Here is a 16,987-nt window from a genome sequence, read left to right on the forward strand (position 1 = left end):
AGATCTCAGCCTCCGTGCTGGGAGATCCACTGCACTCTTCAAAGCTATCAGACAGGGGCATTTACCTCTGCCGAGGTTTCTGCTGATTTTTGTTTAGCTATGCCCTGTCCCCAGAGGAGGAGTCTACGGAGGCAGGCCGGCCTCTTTGAGCTGCGGTGGGTTCCACCCAATTCAAGCTTCCCAGTGCCTTTGTTTGCCCACTTAAGCCTCAGCAATGGTGGGTACCCCTCCCCCAGCCTCGTTGCTGCCTTGCAGTTAGATCTCAGACTGCTGTGCTAGCAATGAGGGAGGCTCCATGGGCGTGAGACCCTCTGGGCCAGGTGTGGGATATTATCGCCTTGTGTGCCATTTGCTAAGACCCTTGGTAAAGTGCAGTATTAGGGTGGGAGTTACTCGATTTTCCAGGTGGTATGTGTTTCAGTTTCCCTTGGCTAGGAAAAGGGATTCCCTTCCCTCTTGCGCTTCCCAGGTGAGGCGATGCCTCGCCCTGCTTCAACTCTCCCCGGTTGCGCTGCACCAGCTGACCAGCACCGATTGTCCGGCACTCCCCAGTGAGATGAACCCGGTACCTCAGTTGAAAATGCAGAAATCACTCGTCTTCTGTGTCACTTATGCTGGGAGCTGGAGGCTGGAGCTGTTCCTATTCGGCCATCTTGGGCGCGCCTTTTGTATTTTTTTAGTAGCGACGGAGTTTCACCGTGTTAGCCAGGATGGTCTCGATCTCCTGACCTCATGATCCGCCCGTCTCGGCCTCCCAAAGTGCTGGGATTACAGGCTTAAGCTACCGCGCCCGGCCCTAGAAATGTAATTTTCTAGCCAGAGTGTCCTTTTTTTTTTTTTTTTTTTTTTTTGAGATGGAGTCTGGCTCTGTCTCCCAGGCTGGAGTGCAGTGGCCGGATCTCAGCTCACTGCAAGCTCCGCCTCCCGGGTTTACGCCATTCTCCTGCCTCAGCCTCCCGAGTAGCTGGGACTACAGGCGCCCGCCACCTCGCCCGGCTAGTTTTTTGTATTTTTTTAGTAGAGACGGGGTTTCACCGTGTTCGCCAGGATGGTCTCGATCTCCTGACCTCGTGATCCGCCCGTCTCGGCCTCCCAAAGTGCTGGGATTACAGGCTTGAGCCACCGCGCCCGGCCAGTCCAGAGTGTCTTTTTAACCTTTGTTACAAATGTAAAAAGTATTTAATATAAAATGTTTTTGTTAAAGAGTAATTGATTAATTCAGGGAAGTTGGAAATTTTCTAGGCAAAATTTCAATTAAAACTTTTGTTTGATTGATAAGTAGTATTGAAACATGAATGCCCTGATTTAGTAAGCACAACTGTATTAGGCCATTCTTGCATTGGTATAAAGAAATACCTGAGACTGGGTAATTTATAAAGAAAAGAAGTTTAATTGACTCATGATTCTGTGGGCTTCTAGGGAAGCTTCAGGAAGCTGAAGATCCTGGCAGGTGAATGGGGAACAGGCACATCACATGGTGAAAGTAGGAGCAAGTGGTGGGTTGGGGGAGAGGGAGCTGCCACATTCTTTTAAAGCACTAAGCCATGAGTGATCTACCCTCATGATCCAAATACCTCCCACCAGATCCCACTTCCAGCACTGGGGATTACAATTCAGCATGAGATTTGGGCAGGGACATACATCCAAACTATATCAACAACTAACTGTGTACTTCTTCCATTTGCATTTACCTGTTTAACCATGTATCATGGGTGATGGGCATGGGGAATCAGAATTATGCCTCCAACTGAGTATATCAGAAAGAGTTATACAAGTCCTTAAAAATGACAAAGCCTATCCAATCATGTTTCTTTCACTAAAAGTTATTAATAACAACTTTTTGTTGAGAGTAAATGTTTTAGAGTTATTAATAAATCAAGGCTAAGGCCTTCTCCCATGTCTCCTAGCTGTTTGTGCTGAGCTTCAAGCCTAACTGTAGTTGGTGTTACCATTGTAGAAGTACTCTCTTATTTTAAATAGGGTTTTTCTAAAAGTTTGTTTGTGATCCTTTCTACTTTCTGTTCCTTATCGATTAATCAGGATTCTTCTCAGCTGATAGCATTTTTAGCAGCTTTTATGCATTCATAATTCCATTGGCAAAGCAAGGAGGTGGATGTCAGTCTGACATCCTGATACAGTCCTTCTTACACAACTTTTTACTGGAATGGAATATCCTGGTTAAACAAGTAATTGTGGGCAGGGCCAGAAACCAAACATCAAGCTAGAGTCCAATTCCACATCTTTGGTGGGGACTTCATTGGAGTCACAGTTGCTGTTTGCATGCTATTAGTAATAGGCCATCTATATCTCATTCACTGCTATATCCTTAAAATTTGTAAAATATTATTAAAATATTGAAGTGAAAGTAAGTCTAATAAATGAGCAACCTTCTCAGAGTAACTTTTTGATAATGAAGAAAATAATGAAATTTCCTTTAATTCCTGGTGCCAGTGAACACACATTTTTTTCTAATGGTGATCTTTTTGTTTTTATTTTTACATATTTAGGACGTACAAATGCAGATTTCTTACTTGCATATATTGCACAGTTGTGAAGTCTGCTCTTTTTGTATATCCATCATGTGAGTAGTGAACATCATATCCTCACCACCTTCTCACCTTTTGTAGTCTCCAGTGTCTGTTATTCCACTGTGTACATCCATGCGTAGCCATTGTTTAGCTCCCACTCATAAGTGAGAACATGCAGTATTTGACTTTCTGTCTCTGAGTTGTTTCACTTATGATAATGGCCTTTAATTATATCCATGTGGCTGCATAAGGCATGATTTTACTTTTTTAAATGCCTGAGTAACATTACATGGTACACACACACACACACACACACACACACACACACACCACATTTTCTTTATCCAATCATCTGTTGATGGACACTTAGGTTGATTTCATATCTTTGTTATTATGGATAGTGCTACAACAGGCGTATGAATGCAGCTGTTTTTTTTGGTATAACAATAGGGTATAATTTCCCCAGTGTATGTTTTTGTTGACTTTGTCAAAGACCAGTTGGCTGTAGGTATGCGGCTTTATTCTTGAGCTCTCCATTCTGTTCCATTGATCTATATGTGTGTTTGGTGCTAGTACCATGCTATTTTGGTTATGATAGCCTTGTAGTACAATTTGAAGTTAGGTTATGTGGTGCCTCTAGCTTCGTTCTTTTTGCTTAGGATTGCTTTGGCTATTAGGGCGTTCTCTCTCTCTCTCTCTCTCTTTCTCTCTCTCTCTGTATATGTGTATATATATACACACACACACACATATATATACTTTTAAGTTCTGGGATACATGTGCAGAACATGCAAGTTTGTTACATAGGTATACGTGTGCCATGGTGATTTCCTGCACCCATCAGCTCGTCATCTACATTAGGTATTTCTCCTAATGCTATCCCTCCCCTAGCCCCCGACAGCCCGAGAGGCCCCGGTGTGTGATATTCCCCTCCCTGTGCCCATGTGTTCTCATTATTCATGAGCTGTTTGGTTTTCTATCCTTGTGATAGTTTGCTGAGAATGATGGTTTCCGGCTTCATCTTTGTCCCTGCACAGGACATGAACTCAGTCTTTTTTTAATGGCTGCATAGTATTCCATGGTGTATATGTGCCACATTTTCTTTATCCAGTCTGTCATTGATGAACATTTGGGTTGGTTCCAAGTCTTTGCTGTTGTGAACAGTGCTGCAATAAACATAAACGTGTGCGTGTACCTTTATAGTAGCATGATTTATAATCCTTTGGGTGTATACCCAGTAATGGGATTGCTGGGTCAAATGATATTTCTAGTTCTAGATCCTTGAGAAATCACCACAGTGTCTTCCACAATGGTTGAACTAATTTACACTCCCACCAACAGTGTCAGAGTGTTCCCATTTCTCCACATCCTCTCCAGCATCTGTTGTTTCCTGACTTTTTAATGACTGCCATTCTAACTGACAGGAGATGGTATCTCATTGTGGTTTTGACTTGCATTTCTCTAATGACCAGTGATGATGAGCTTTTTTTCATATGTTTGTGGGCCACATACATGCCTTCTTATGAAAAGTGTCTGTTCATATCCTCTGCCCACTTTTTGATGGGGTTGTTTCTTTCTTGTAAATTTGTTTAAGCCCCTGTAGATTCTGGATAGATTGCAAAAATTTTCTCCCATTCTGTAGGTTGCCTGTTCACTCTGGTGATAGTTTCTTTTGGTGCGCAGAAGCTCTTTAGTTTAATTAGACCCCATTTGTCAATTTTGGCTTTTGTTGCCATTGCTTTTGGTGTTTTAGTCGTGAAGTCTTTGCCCATGCCTATGTCCTGAATGGTATTGCCTAGGTTCTCTCCTTGGGTTTTTATGGTTTTAGGTCTTATATTTAAATCTTGAATCCATCTTGAGTTAATTTTTGTATAAGGTGTAAGGAAGGGGGTGCAGTTTCAGTTTTCTGCATATCTAGCCAGTTTTCCCAACACCATTTATTAAACAGGCAATCCTTGCCCCATTGCTTGTTTTTGTCAGGTTTGTCAAAGATCAGATGGTTGTAGATGTGTGGTGTTATTTCTGAGGCCTCTGTTCTGTGCCATTGGTCTACATATCTGTTTTGGTACCAGTACCATGCTGTTTTGGTTACTGTAGCCTTGTAGTATAGTTTGAAGTCAGGTAGCATGATGCCTCCAGCTTTGTTCTTTTTTTAATTTAAACTTTTTTTTTTTTTTTTTTTTTTTTTTTGAGACATAGTCTTGCTCTGTCACCCAGGCTGGAGTGCAGTGGCGTGATCTCAGCTCACTGCAAGCTCCGCCTCCTGGGTTCACACCATTGTCTTGCCTCAGCCTCCCGAATAGCTGGGACTACAGGCGCCTGCCACCCTGCCCAGCTAATTTTTTGTATTTTTAGTAGAGACCGGGTTTCACTGTGTTCGCCAGGATGGTCTCGATCTCCTGACCTCATGATCCGCCCGTCTCGGCCTCCCAAAGTGCTGGGATTACAGGCGTGAGCCACCGCGCCCTGCCCAGCTTTGCTCTTTTTGCTTAGGATTGTCTTGACTATATGGGCTCTATTTTGGTTCCATATGAAATTTAAAGTAGTGTTTTTCTAACTCTGTGAAGAAAGCCAGTGGTAGCTTGATGAGAATAGCATTGAATCTATAAATTACTTTGGGCAGTATAGCCATTTTCACGATATTGATTCTTTCTATTCATGAGCATGGAATGTTTTTCCATCTGTTTATGTCCTCTCTTATTTCCTTGAGCAGTGGTTTGTAGTTTTCCTTGAAGAGGTCCTTCACATCCCTTGTAAGTTATATTCCTAGGTATTTTATTCTCTTTGTAGCAATTGCATATGGGAGTTTGCTCATGATTTGGCTCTCTGTTTGTCTATTATTGGTGTATGGGAATGCTTGTGATTTTTGCACATTGATTTTATATCCAGAGACTTTGCTGAAGTTGCTTATCAGCCTAAGGAGTTTTGGGACTGAGACGATGGGGTTTTTAAAATATGCAGTCATGTCATCTGCAAACAGAGATAAATGACTTCCTCTCTTCCTATTTGAACACCCTTTATTTCTTTCTCTTGCTTGATTGCCCTGGCCAGAACTTCCAATTCTATGTTGAATAGGAGGGGTGAGAGGGCATCCTTGTCTTGTGCTAGTTTTCAACGGGAATGCTTCCAGCTTTTGCCCATTTGGTAAGGTATTGGCTGTGAGTTTGTCATAAATAGCTTTTATTATTTTGAGGTATTTTCCGTCAATACCTAGTTTATTGAGTGTTTTTAGCATGAAGGGGTGTTTAATTTTATCGAAGGCCTTTTCTGCATCTATTGAGATAATCATGTGGTTTTTGTCATTGGTTTTGGTTTTTGTCATTTTTAGTCTTGGGTGGGTGTATGTGTCCAGGAATTTATCTAGTTCTTCTAGATCTTCTAGTTTATTTGCATAGGGGTGTTTATATTATTCTCCGATGGTAGTTTGTATTTCTGTGGGATCATTGGTGATCTCCCCTTTATGATTTTTTATTGTGTCTATTTGAATCTTATTTGTTTTCTTCTTTATTTGTCTGACTAGCAGTCTATATATTTGTTAATCTTTACAAAAAAAACAGCTCTTGGGTTCATTGAGTTTTTGAAGGGTTTTTCGTGTCTCTATCTCCTTCAGTTCTGCTGTGATCTTAGTTATTTCTTGTCTTCTGCTAGCTTTTGAATTTGTTTGCACTTGCTTCTCTAGTTCTTTTCTTTTCTTTGTGATGTTCTTTTCATTGTGTTGATTTTAGATCTTCCCCGCTTTCTCTTGTAGGCATTTAGTGCTATAAATTTCCCCCAACCACTGCTTTAGCTGTGTCCCACAGATTCTGGTACCTTGTGTCTTTGTTCTCATTGGTTTCAAAGAACTTATTTATTTCTGCCTTAATTTCGTTATTTACCCAGTAATCATTCAGTAGCAGGTTGTTCAGTTTCCATGTAGTTGTGTGGTTTTGAGTGAGTTTCTTAATCCTGAGTTCTAATTTGATTGCACTGTGGTCTGAGAGACTGTTATGATTTCTGTTTTGCATTTGCTGAGGAGTGTTTTACTTCCAATTATGTGGTTGATTTTAGAATAAGTGCGGTGTGATTCTGAGAAGAATGTATATTCTGTTGATTTGGGGTGGAGAGTTCTGTAGATGTCTGTTAGGTCTGCTTGGTCCAGAGCTGAGTTAAAGTCCTAAATATCCTTGTTAATTCTCTGTCTTGTTCATCTGTCTAATATTGACAGTTCGGTGTTAAAGTTTTCCACTATTATTGTGTGGGATCGTAAGTCTCTTTATATGTCTCTAAGAACTTGCTTTATGAATCTGAGTGCTCCTGTTTTGGGTGTGTATATATTTAGGATAGTTAGCTCTTCTTGCTGCATTGATCCCTTTACCATTATGTAATGCCATTCTTTGTCTTTTTTTATCTTTGTTGGTTTAAAGTCTGTTTTATCAGAGACCAGGATTACAACCTGGTTTTTTTTTCTTTCCATTTGCCTTGTAAATATTCCTCTATCCTTTATTTTGAGCCATGTGAGATGGGTCTCCTAAATACAGCACACCAATAGTTTTTGACTCTTTATCCAATTTGCCAGTCTGTGCCTTTAATTGAGGCATTTAGCCTGTTTACATTTAAAGTTAATATTATTATGTATGAATTTGGTCCTGTCATGATGCTAATTGGTTATTTTGCCTATTAGTTGATGCATTATTAGTTTCTTCATAATGTCAATGGTTTTTACATTTTGGTTTGCTTTTGCAGTGGCTGGTACCAGTTTTTCCTTTCCATATTTAGTGCTTCCTTCAGGAGCTCTTGTAAGGCAGGCCTGGTGGTGACAAAATCTCTCAGCGTTTGCTTGTCTGTGAAGGATTTTATTTCTTCTTTGCTTTTGAAGCTTAGTTTGACTTGATATGAAATTCTGACTTGAAAATTGTTTTCTTTAATAATGTTGACTATTGGCCCTCACTCTCTTCTGGCTTGTAGGGTTTCTGCAGAGAGATCTGCTGTTAGTCTGATGGGCTTCCCTTTGTGGGTAACCTGACGTTTCTTTGTAGCTACACTTAACATGTTTTCCTTCATTTCAACCTTGGTGAATCTGAGAATTATGTGTCTTGGGGTTGCTCCTCTCAAGGATTATCTTTGTGGTGTTCTTTATATTTCTTGAATTTGAATGTTGGCCTGTCTTGCCAGGAGAAGTTCTTCTGGGAAGTTCTGGATAATATCCTGAAGTGTGTTTTCCAACTTGGTTCCATTCTCCCTGTCACTTCTAGGTACAGCAATCAAACATAGGTTTGGTCTTTTCACATAGTCCCATATTTCTTGGAGGCTTTGTTAGTTCCTTTTCATTCTTTTTTCTCTATTCTTATATTCACACTTCATTTCATTACATCGATCTTGAATCTCTGATATCCTTTTTTCTGGTTGATTGATCCGGCTACTGATACTTGTGTATGCTTCATGAAGTTCTCATGCTGTGTTTTTCAGCTCCATCAAGTCATTTATGTTCTTCTCTATACTGGTTATTCTAGTTAACAATTCCTCTAACCTTTTATCAATGTTCTTAGCTTCTTTGTGTTGGGTTATAACACGTTCCTTTAGCTCAGAGGAGTTTGTTATTACCTCCCTTTTGAAGCCCACTTCTGTCAATTTGTCAAACTCATTCTCCATCCAGTTTTGTTTCCTTGTTGGTAAGGAGTTGTGATCCTTTGGAGGAGAAGAGGGATTCTGATTTTTGGAATTTTCAGGCTTTTTGCACTGGTTTTTCCTCATCTTCATGGATTTATCTTCCTTTGGTATTTGATGTTTGTCACCTTCAGATGGAGTTTTTGCATGGTTGCTCTTTTTGTTGATGTTGATGCTATTGCTTTCTGTTTGTTAGTTTGCCTTCTAACAGTCAGGTCCTTCTTCTGCAGGTCTGCTGGAGTTTGCTGGGGTTCCACTTCAGACCCTGTTTGCCTGGGTATCACCAGCAGAGGCTGCAGAACAGCAAAGATTGCTGCCTGCTCCTTCCTCTGGAAGCTTCATCACAGAGGGGCACCTGCCAGATGCCAGCTGGAGCTCTTCTGTATGAGGTGTCTGTCGACCCCTGCCAGGAGGTGTCTCCTGGTCAGAAGTCATGGGGGGGGTCAGGGACCCCCTTGAGGATGCAGTCTGTCCCTTATCAGAGCTGAAGCACTGTGCTGGGAGATCTGCTGCTCTCTTCAGAGCTGGCAGGCAGGAACATTTAAGTCTGCTGAAACTGCGCCCACAGCCGCCCCTTCCCCCAGGTGCTCTGTCCCAGGGAGATGGGAGTTTTATCTATAAGCCCCTGACTGGGGCTGCTGCCTTTCTTTCAGAGATGCCCTGCCCAGAGAGGAGGAATCTAGAGAGGTAGTCTGGCTACAGCGGCTTTGCTGAACTGCAGTTGGCTCTGCCCAGTCTGAACTTCCTGGTGGCTTTGTTTACACTGTGAAGGGAAAACCACCGTCTCAAACCTTAGTAATGGCGGACATCTCTCCCCCTACCAAGCTTGAGCATCCCAGATCGACTTCTTACTGGTGTGCTGGCCGCAAGAATTTCAAGCCAGTGGATCTTAGCTTGCTGGACTCCATGGGGGTGGGATCCGCTGAGCTAGACCACTTGGCTCCCTGGCTTCAGGCCCCTTTCCAGGGGAGCAAACAGTTCTGTCTTGCTGGTTCCAGGTGCCACTAGGGTATGGGAAAAAAACCTCCTGCAGATAGCTTGATGTCTGCCCAAATGGTCACCTAGTTTTGTGCTTGAAACCCAGGGCCCTTGTGATGTAGGCACCCAAAGGAATCTCCTGATCTGTGGGTTTTGAAGACCGTGGGAAAAGCATAGCATCTGTGGCAGACAGCGTCATCCCTCATGTCAGAGTCCCTCATGGCTTCACTTGGTTTGGAGAGGGAGTTCCCTGACCCCTTGTGCTTCCCAGGTGAGGCAATGCCCCACTCTGCTTCTGCTCACCGTCTGTGGGCTGTACCCACTGTCTAACCAGCCCCAGTGAGATGAACTAGGTACCTTAGTTGGAAATGCATAAATCACCCACCTTCTGCATTGGTCTTGCTGGGAGCTGCAGACCAGAACTGTTCGTATTCAGCCATCTTGTCCAGGAATCCTTTATTTTTGTTTTATATGAATTTTAGCATTGTTTTTTCTAACTCTTCAAAAAATGACCTTGATAATTTGATAGAGATTGCATTGGATCTGTAGATTGCTTTGGACAATATGGTAATTTTAACGATATTAATCCTTCCAATTCATGATCATTGGAGATTTTTATAATTGTTTGTCTCATCTACAATTTATTTCATCAGTGTTTTGTAGTTCTCCTTATAGATCTTTCCATCCTTGGTTAAATGTATTTCTAGTTTTTTTTTTTTTTTTGTAGCTATTGTAAATTGGATAGCCTTCTTGATTTGGTCCTCAAGTAGATTATTATGGAGATTATTATGGGTGTATGGAAATGCTGCTGATTTCTGTACATTAATTTTGCATCCTGAAACTTTACTGCATTTATCAAATCTAAGTGTTTTTTGGTGGATTCTTTAGGATTTTCCAGATAGAAGAATATATCATCAGTGAGCAGAGATAATTTAACTTCCTCTTTTCCAATTAAGATATGTGTTATTTTTTCCTCTTGCCTGATTATTTTGTCAAGGACTTCCAGTACTGTGTTGAATAAAAGTGGCAAAAAGTGGACATCCTTTTCTTGTTCCAATTCTTAGAATGCTTCCAACTTTGCTTCATTAAGTATAATGTTGACTGTGGATTTGTCATATAGGCCCTTTATTATGTTGAGGCCTATTCCTTCTCTGCCTAGCTCTTTGAAGATTTTTATCATGATGATATACTGAATTTTACCAAATGCCTTCTCTGCATCTATTGAGATGATCATATGGTTTTTGTCCTTAATTCTGTTTATGTGATGTATCATGTTTGTTGATTTACATATATTGAACCATCCTTGCATTCCTGCAATAAATCTCACCTGATTATAGTGTATTATATTTTTGATGTGCTGTTGGATTCTATTTGCTAGTATTTTGTTGAGCGTAACCATGTTATCATTGTGAGATCTTCTTCCTTAGGAATGACATAATAAATAGTAACTTTTATTATCAAAGAGACATATATTAAATATTTAAATATTTTATATTTAAAATATTCATATTATATCTAATAATTTACACCTCTCAGAAATATTGAAACCTTCTTTTATGAGCTAAAATAGTAATTTGATATCATTATTACAGATAATATTTACCTGAGGGTTTATTATATGCCAGGTAGTTTAAGCTCATTTCACATATTAATACTCATTTAATTTCTATAAAATGTTATAAGGTATGAATTTTTATCCTAATTTTGTGAGAACATATTACATTTCACGTATTTAGTATATCTGGCATATGTGTTTTACACAATATATTTACATAAGATATAGAAATGAAGTGTGTTTGTAATTATATGAATTAAAGTCAAAATGTTAGAGGTTTTTGCTTTCCATTTACTCAAAAATGTAGATAAAAGATTTGATATTTTGGCATGTAGGCTTTATGATATTTTCCACTAATTTCTTCTTCTCTTAGTATCAGGTCCCCAATAATCCCATTGTTCCTGGTGTTCAAATTTGATGTCAGTCTAAACTACTTAATAATATGTACATAACAAATTATATAAATGATATTCTAGTCTTCAAGTGATGTGCACTTGTTTGTATCTCATAACTTTTTATATTTTAATGCACATATACTTTTAAAAAATGGATAGATGTGGAATTTTATGTTTGAAATTCCCTCATCTTGTTACTGTCAATTATAGATACTATAGATTATCTCTAAAACAAAAGTTCTTCTTGTTCAGAAACTGTCTTTTGTTCTTCATATACTAGCTGAGTCCCACTGAAATACAGCTCTCACTGCATAGTATAGTCAAAATAACCCCCTCGGGTCAAGGATGACAATAGGATAAATTCTCAAATCCTGGACTTGCTGTATATAATATCATGCTGTTCTATCATTGTTTCCTAATGTAAAATAATGTGATCTTTTAATAAAGGAACAGAATATGTTGTAGAGGGTTAGACTTTAGGAGACTGATACAAGGGTCAGTAGATGCTTACTCCCTCTTTCTTCTACTCCCTCAGTTAATTCAGATTGTCATTTCCATTTCTTGTACCAACTTGACACCTTTCTTTTGTATTAAAGAGTTGAATTTTTCATTGGTATGTTTTGCTATATAGTTTGAATCACTTTTTAATACTGGAAGTTAACATTCTTTATTCTTCAAAAGAACTGTGGCTTCTTTGAATAATTGCCTTTTCAGTGATACTCCTCATACCTTCAAATTTTGAAGGAGACTTTTGTTTAGAAGAGCATAGTATATTTTATACATATTAGTAACATGAAACATGCTTTCTGTATTGATCATTGTATCTTGCTGCTCTGAAAAAGTATCATATGCACTATTATACAAATTTTATTTTGTCTCTCAAATGAAAATATTACTTTAAGAGAGTTGGAATGTTTAAGATTTGAAATCCTGAGAAAAATTGGATTATTATATTCTTTTTAGTGTTATAAAGAAGTAATATGTGGTTTATGTTAATATTTCACTGAATATTAGAATTTAGTTATTAAAAGTAGATCAAGGAAGAGTTATCCACTACATAAAATTTCTGACATTACTTCTCAAAAAATTTATTTTTAAAGGGAGATTTGATGGAATATCATTTGTATTATTTATTCCTTTTAGAATGTCATAAAGATGAAATTCATAAAATGTGTTTCTCCAAGTTTAGAAAATGGGATAACTTTTAAAATGTGGAACTTTTAATCCTAAAATATTAAAGGCCAATTCTCTTGTGACTTACAGTGAAATAATAATCCAGGAGCCCATTACTGATGGAAGGGAACTTTCTTATCATTCAATAAGCATTTATGCATGTTTCAGCCTTTTATACATTTTAGGTCCTTAGACAATAAAAGTATATATATAAGAACCATATATTTCAGAATGTCTCATTTATATTTTAATGGATAATTTGAAAATAGAATAATAGTAATAATACTACAATGAAATTCAATAGTTTACCATTTTTAGAGTGCTTTCTTATATTAAATGCAATATAGTTGAAGGGTTAAGGAATGGGTTTGCATGAGAAATACTTGGATTTGTATCCTGACTATTATCCAACTAATTGTAAACTTGGGCTAGTTGTTTAATCCCTCCAAGCTCTTGTGTTTTGCTCTGAAAAGCTAGGTTAAAAATGTATCTACTCCATTTGGTTACTGTAAAGATAAATGAAATTAAGCATGTAATATGCTTACATGGTCCCTACACTTCAGTAAATACCTAATAAACATTAGCTATTTTAATTTTCTGAGCCTTCCAACAGTTTTGGAAGTAGACAAGAAAACGACTCTTTTTTCTCATTTTATAGAGGGAGGAGATGGAGGCTCAGAGGGATTATGTGGCATTTCCCAACAACATAGAGTTGAATCAAAGTAAGAATCAGAAAAAAGAAAAAAACCCCAGGACTTGTGATTTCTGGTTCACTATCTCAATAGAGAAGATACATGAATTTAAAAGAATTGAGAGAGACTTGACATAGGAAAAAACAGACGTAATTCAAGTTTCTGATTTTCACATACTTTTGAGATGCAGGGGTATATTTTGTATTAGTATTAGCTGTAAACTTACCTTGAAATGATTCACAGGAAGATAGGTTAGGATATGTCAGATATTCCCAGGTAAGAAGTCATATAATGCTTATGTAGTGTTGGTTAATAAATTCCCATTTGTGTACTTCACCCTTTTATGCCTAGCCTATAGTTATGCTTCTGCTTTTTTTCAACTTGAACAGAGTATCATTAATAATTTATTCATTTGTTTAGGTGTTAAGATTATGTACTTTCCCAAACATCATCACCCTTTCCTAGAAGGTATTTTGTAACAATATATGGTTTCATCTTATGGTTTTTATCTTTTCTAATTCTTCTTTAATTAATTAATTCATTCATTCTTCAAAACAGTTGTTAATTCAAGCAGTCATTCAAACAAGCACTCACTATCCCTGAAGCTCCAGATAGGTATAGGCACAGTATCTGGCCTTAAGTAGCTCCTCAGTCTAGTAAAGAAGATAAACATGTAAACTAATACATTTCTACTAAAGCAATAAATGCAACAGTGGAAGCAGGCATGAAGGGTCCACAGAAAAACAGGATAGAAGTTAACACTGCCTTTTTTGGGCTCACAAGAGGATTTTTGAAAAAGATCTGAGCTGGATTTTTGAGGGCAAATAAGAATTTATTAGGCCAAAAGATCTGAATTTTCTTACTTACCTGCAAGTAACTAACTTACCTCTATTTTACATACATTCTCTACATTGTTTCTTACACTTTCTTTGTTCACTAAATTATTTTTCACATGTATTCACAACTATTCAAATATATAATTTCTCAAAGCTTTCCTAATCCATAACCTTAAGATAGAATGTAATTTGCAAATTCTCACACTGTCTACCATTATACTAAGTTGTGGCTATTGTAGGAACATTTTTCTTATAAACAATATAATATTATTTTTGAAAATGTCTTTGAAATATGGGATTTATTTTGCTATATTTGAGTTATTTTGAAAGCCTTTTAAAAAAAGGCATAATAGTATCCTGTACTTAAAATTCATTACAAATTGCTTTAGAAGAAAAAGTCTATAAAATATTATTAAAGTGTGATCCAACAATTCCCTAAATATGGTACTGTTTAGAGGAGATAATAAGTTACCAGAACTTGCTTATGTTAATTGTTTTATTATGTATAGTCCAGTGTGATGGCATTTCTGTGTTACATGAATCAACATAATTATACTTTTCTTACAAAATAAGAATCACATTTACTCTTAAAAATCACAAGATTATTTTAACTCCTTTTGTTTCAAAACATTTGTTTTTTAGGTGGATTAAAAATTTTACTAACTCAGCTTATTTTGAAATATCTTGTTCGTATACCCATTAAGATTGCACCTCTCTTAAGATTGAAATTTAGGTCAAATTACAACTTGAATTTAACTTTACTACAGAAAATAACCATGCCATCTTTTGAAACCACATTCTAAATTTTAAGCTCAATAGATCAAAGTACATCTTATTTAAATAAATACTCTGGAATGAAGTCTCAATTATTTTCTCACAAACTTTCTTAAAATAGTCACTGTTCTCAATATAAAATGTGAAGTTTAGCTTTATTATTTTAAAGAAAGATGAAAAGTTGTTTATTTTAAAATTTTAATGGTTTTGCTTTCAAATTATGGAAATTCTTCTTTGGGGACATATTTATTTGAATTATATGTGACATTATTTTTATTTCTTAAGGCTATGATTAAAAGTTTCATGGATGTCTACCAGCTTGCAAGCACTAGAATCACAACATTAGAGAAGGAAATGACATCTCATCGAAGTCACATCGTGGCCTTAAAATCAGAACTTCACACAGCTTGTTTACGTGAAAATGCAAGTTTACAATCAGTAAGTCCTTGTTATAATTTTTATAACTCCTTGAATCTTGGGTTACATTTACATTTATGTTCTTAATGTTCATAGGATCATTTGCCAATATATGTAATTTAGGGTAAATGATCAAGTGACATAAAATTATTTGTGTGGAGAAAAATTTGGAGAAAGAAAAGCAATTAATTTTTTCATGGTATTATGTATAAAGATATGCATATTGTTATCAATGCTAAAACACTACATCAAGATTCCTTTGTGTTTGGCAGTGCAGCTGACAGTTGGATTTGGCAGTATGCATAGTTAAAGCTTGCAACTGTCTGAAGATTCAGTGTGTCCCATTAAGACAGAATATTATTAATTATGCGTATAACCAAAATGGTAATTAGAGCATGTGATTATTCTCTGTAGAAAACTAGACTTATCCATAATACATGCCTAGCTAAAGATGCATGTTGTGATTCATCTATATGATTAAAATTCAGTTTCAGCAGCTATTTTCATGTCTTAAAATTTTAGCCCATGATGAAATTTGGGCTCACTTAACACTAAAAAAAAAAAAAAAAAAAAATTCTACACTTGAAATATATGTTTGGGGAGTTTTAAAAAATGAATGTTTTGTGACATAAAGGAATAAGTAAACATTTAAACTTTCCCTCAAAAGGCTGATATGTCAACAGTAGATTCACAAAGTTACAAATAATTGGAATGTCTTTAAAATTTTTTTTTGGTTTGATTACAGTGACTTATAAAGAAAAACAGTATCATTTTGCTATTCAGCTATTGACCCACTTCAAATGCTACATTCAACAGAAAAACAGTGTTAAAACAAATAGATGCATAGCTGTGGTCTGCTTCCTCACCTTCTGGTCTTAGCTCAAGTGCCAGCGTCCAAATAAAGCCTTTGTAACTAGGGTATTCAAAATCACAACCATGAACCCTCCTGCCCCCTGAAAAGCTCTCTGTCTCTCTCTGTTTCTCTTTTGCCCCATATTTCCTGTCTGCCTTCCACCTTTCTTATTTTATTTTTTTCCCTCTAGCAGTTATCATCAAACTGACATATGGTGCATTTTATTTATTTGCTTATTGTTTGTTTGCTCCTTCCTCAGTAGAATGTAGGTTCCATAAAGAAAAGCAATTTTCAGTGTTTGCTTCATTTCTGTGAAGACATTCCAGTTCCAAGAGCAGTCTGGCTCATAGTAGGTACTCAATAAATATTTATTGAGTGAAAAGTGCGAGTAATTTACCCAATAAGTGTAAAAAGGCGATTATTTGGGACCAGAGTTGTGAGTTCAGTTTTTAAAGTGACTTTGTTAATTTATTAATGAGAGATTAGTAAATTTAACCTCCACCAAGAGAAATTAAAATGAAGAGGAAACTTTTTAAAATTCTGGAATATCTAGAATTTATTCTAGCCTTTTTCACATTTCTTCTTGCTGTCTCTGATTTGATTGATTAATTTTACATTATACTGTTTAAGTTGTATCAGCTTTGTTGGGATGTACTATGGTTTATTACTTTTTACTATTATTTAATATGAAAACAATTACTTGTATTTTAAGAAGACCGAACTTGGTAAGGTGAGATTGTTTCTCCGTGGGTTCAAACAATTTTTACCAACTGTTATGCTACTGATACTTAATGAAAGTGTGTTTAACATACTTCACAATCATACCAAAACCCTACTTTTCAACATTTTTTCCCCTTTGAACATATCTGCAGGATACACTCATCGTTTCATTTAGAAGAGGTGGTTCACCTGGTAGTGATTTTTCATCTCTAGAATGTGAAAAACTCCCCCAGGTGATTCTGATGTATCCTTTTAGGAGAATGCTGCCCAATTCCATGTCTGGACAGGATGTGTGCTCTCCTGTCTTTTCACTTAGTTCAGAATCACTGTTGTAAAAATAATAAACTTGTGTAATGGTTTTTATTTTTTGAAGATATTTGTATATGCATTTACTAACTTGAACTTTTTAAGAACTCTCTAAAG

General features: G+C 36.9%; 1 protein-coding gene across 6 annotated transcripts in view; it reads left to right on the forward strand.

Annotated features, from left to right (window-relative positions):
• Positions 1–16,987, forward strand: part of CCDC171 (coiled-coil domain containing 171) — a 398,768-nt gene that overhangs the window by 324,346 nt on the left and 57,435 nt on the right. For all 6 annotated transcript variants that reach the window (XM_007969189.3, XM_073021619.1, XM_007969191.3 and 3 more), the window contains one exon: positions 14,860–15,012. In XM_007969189.3, the coding sequence (XP_007967380.2) occupies positions 14,860–15,012 (153 nt within the window). The remainder of the gene's footprint in view (positions 1–14,859; positions 15,013–16,987) is intronic.

Source organism: Chlorocebus sabaeus, chromosome 12 (genome assembly GCF_047675955.1).
Source record: "Chlorocebus sabaeus isolate Y175 chromosome 12, mChlSab1.0.hap1, whole genome shotgun sequence".
Taxonomy (NCBI): Eukaryota; Metazoa; Chordata; class Mammalia; order Primates; family Cercopithecidae; genus Chlorocebus; species Chlorocebus sabaeus.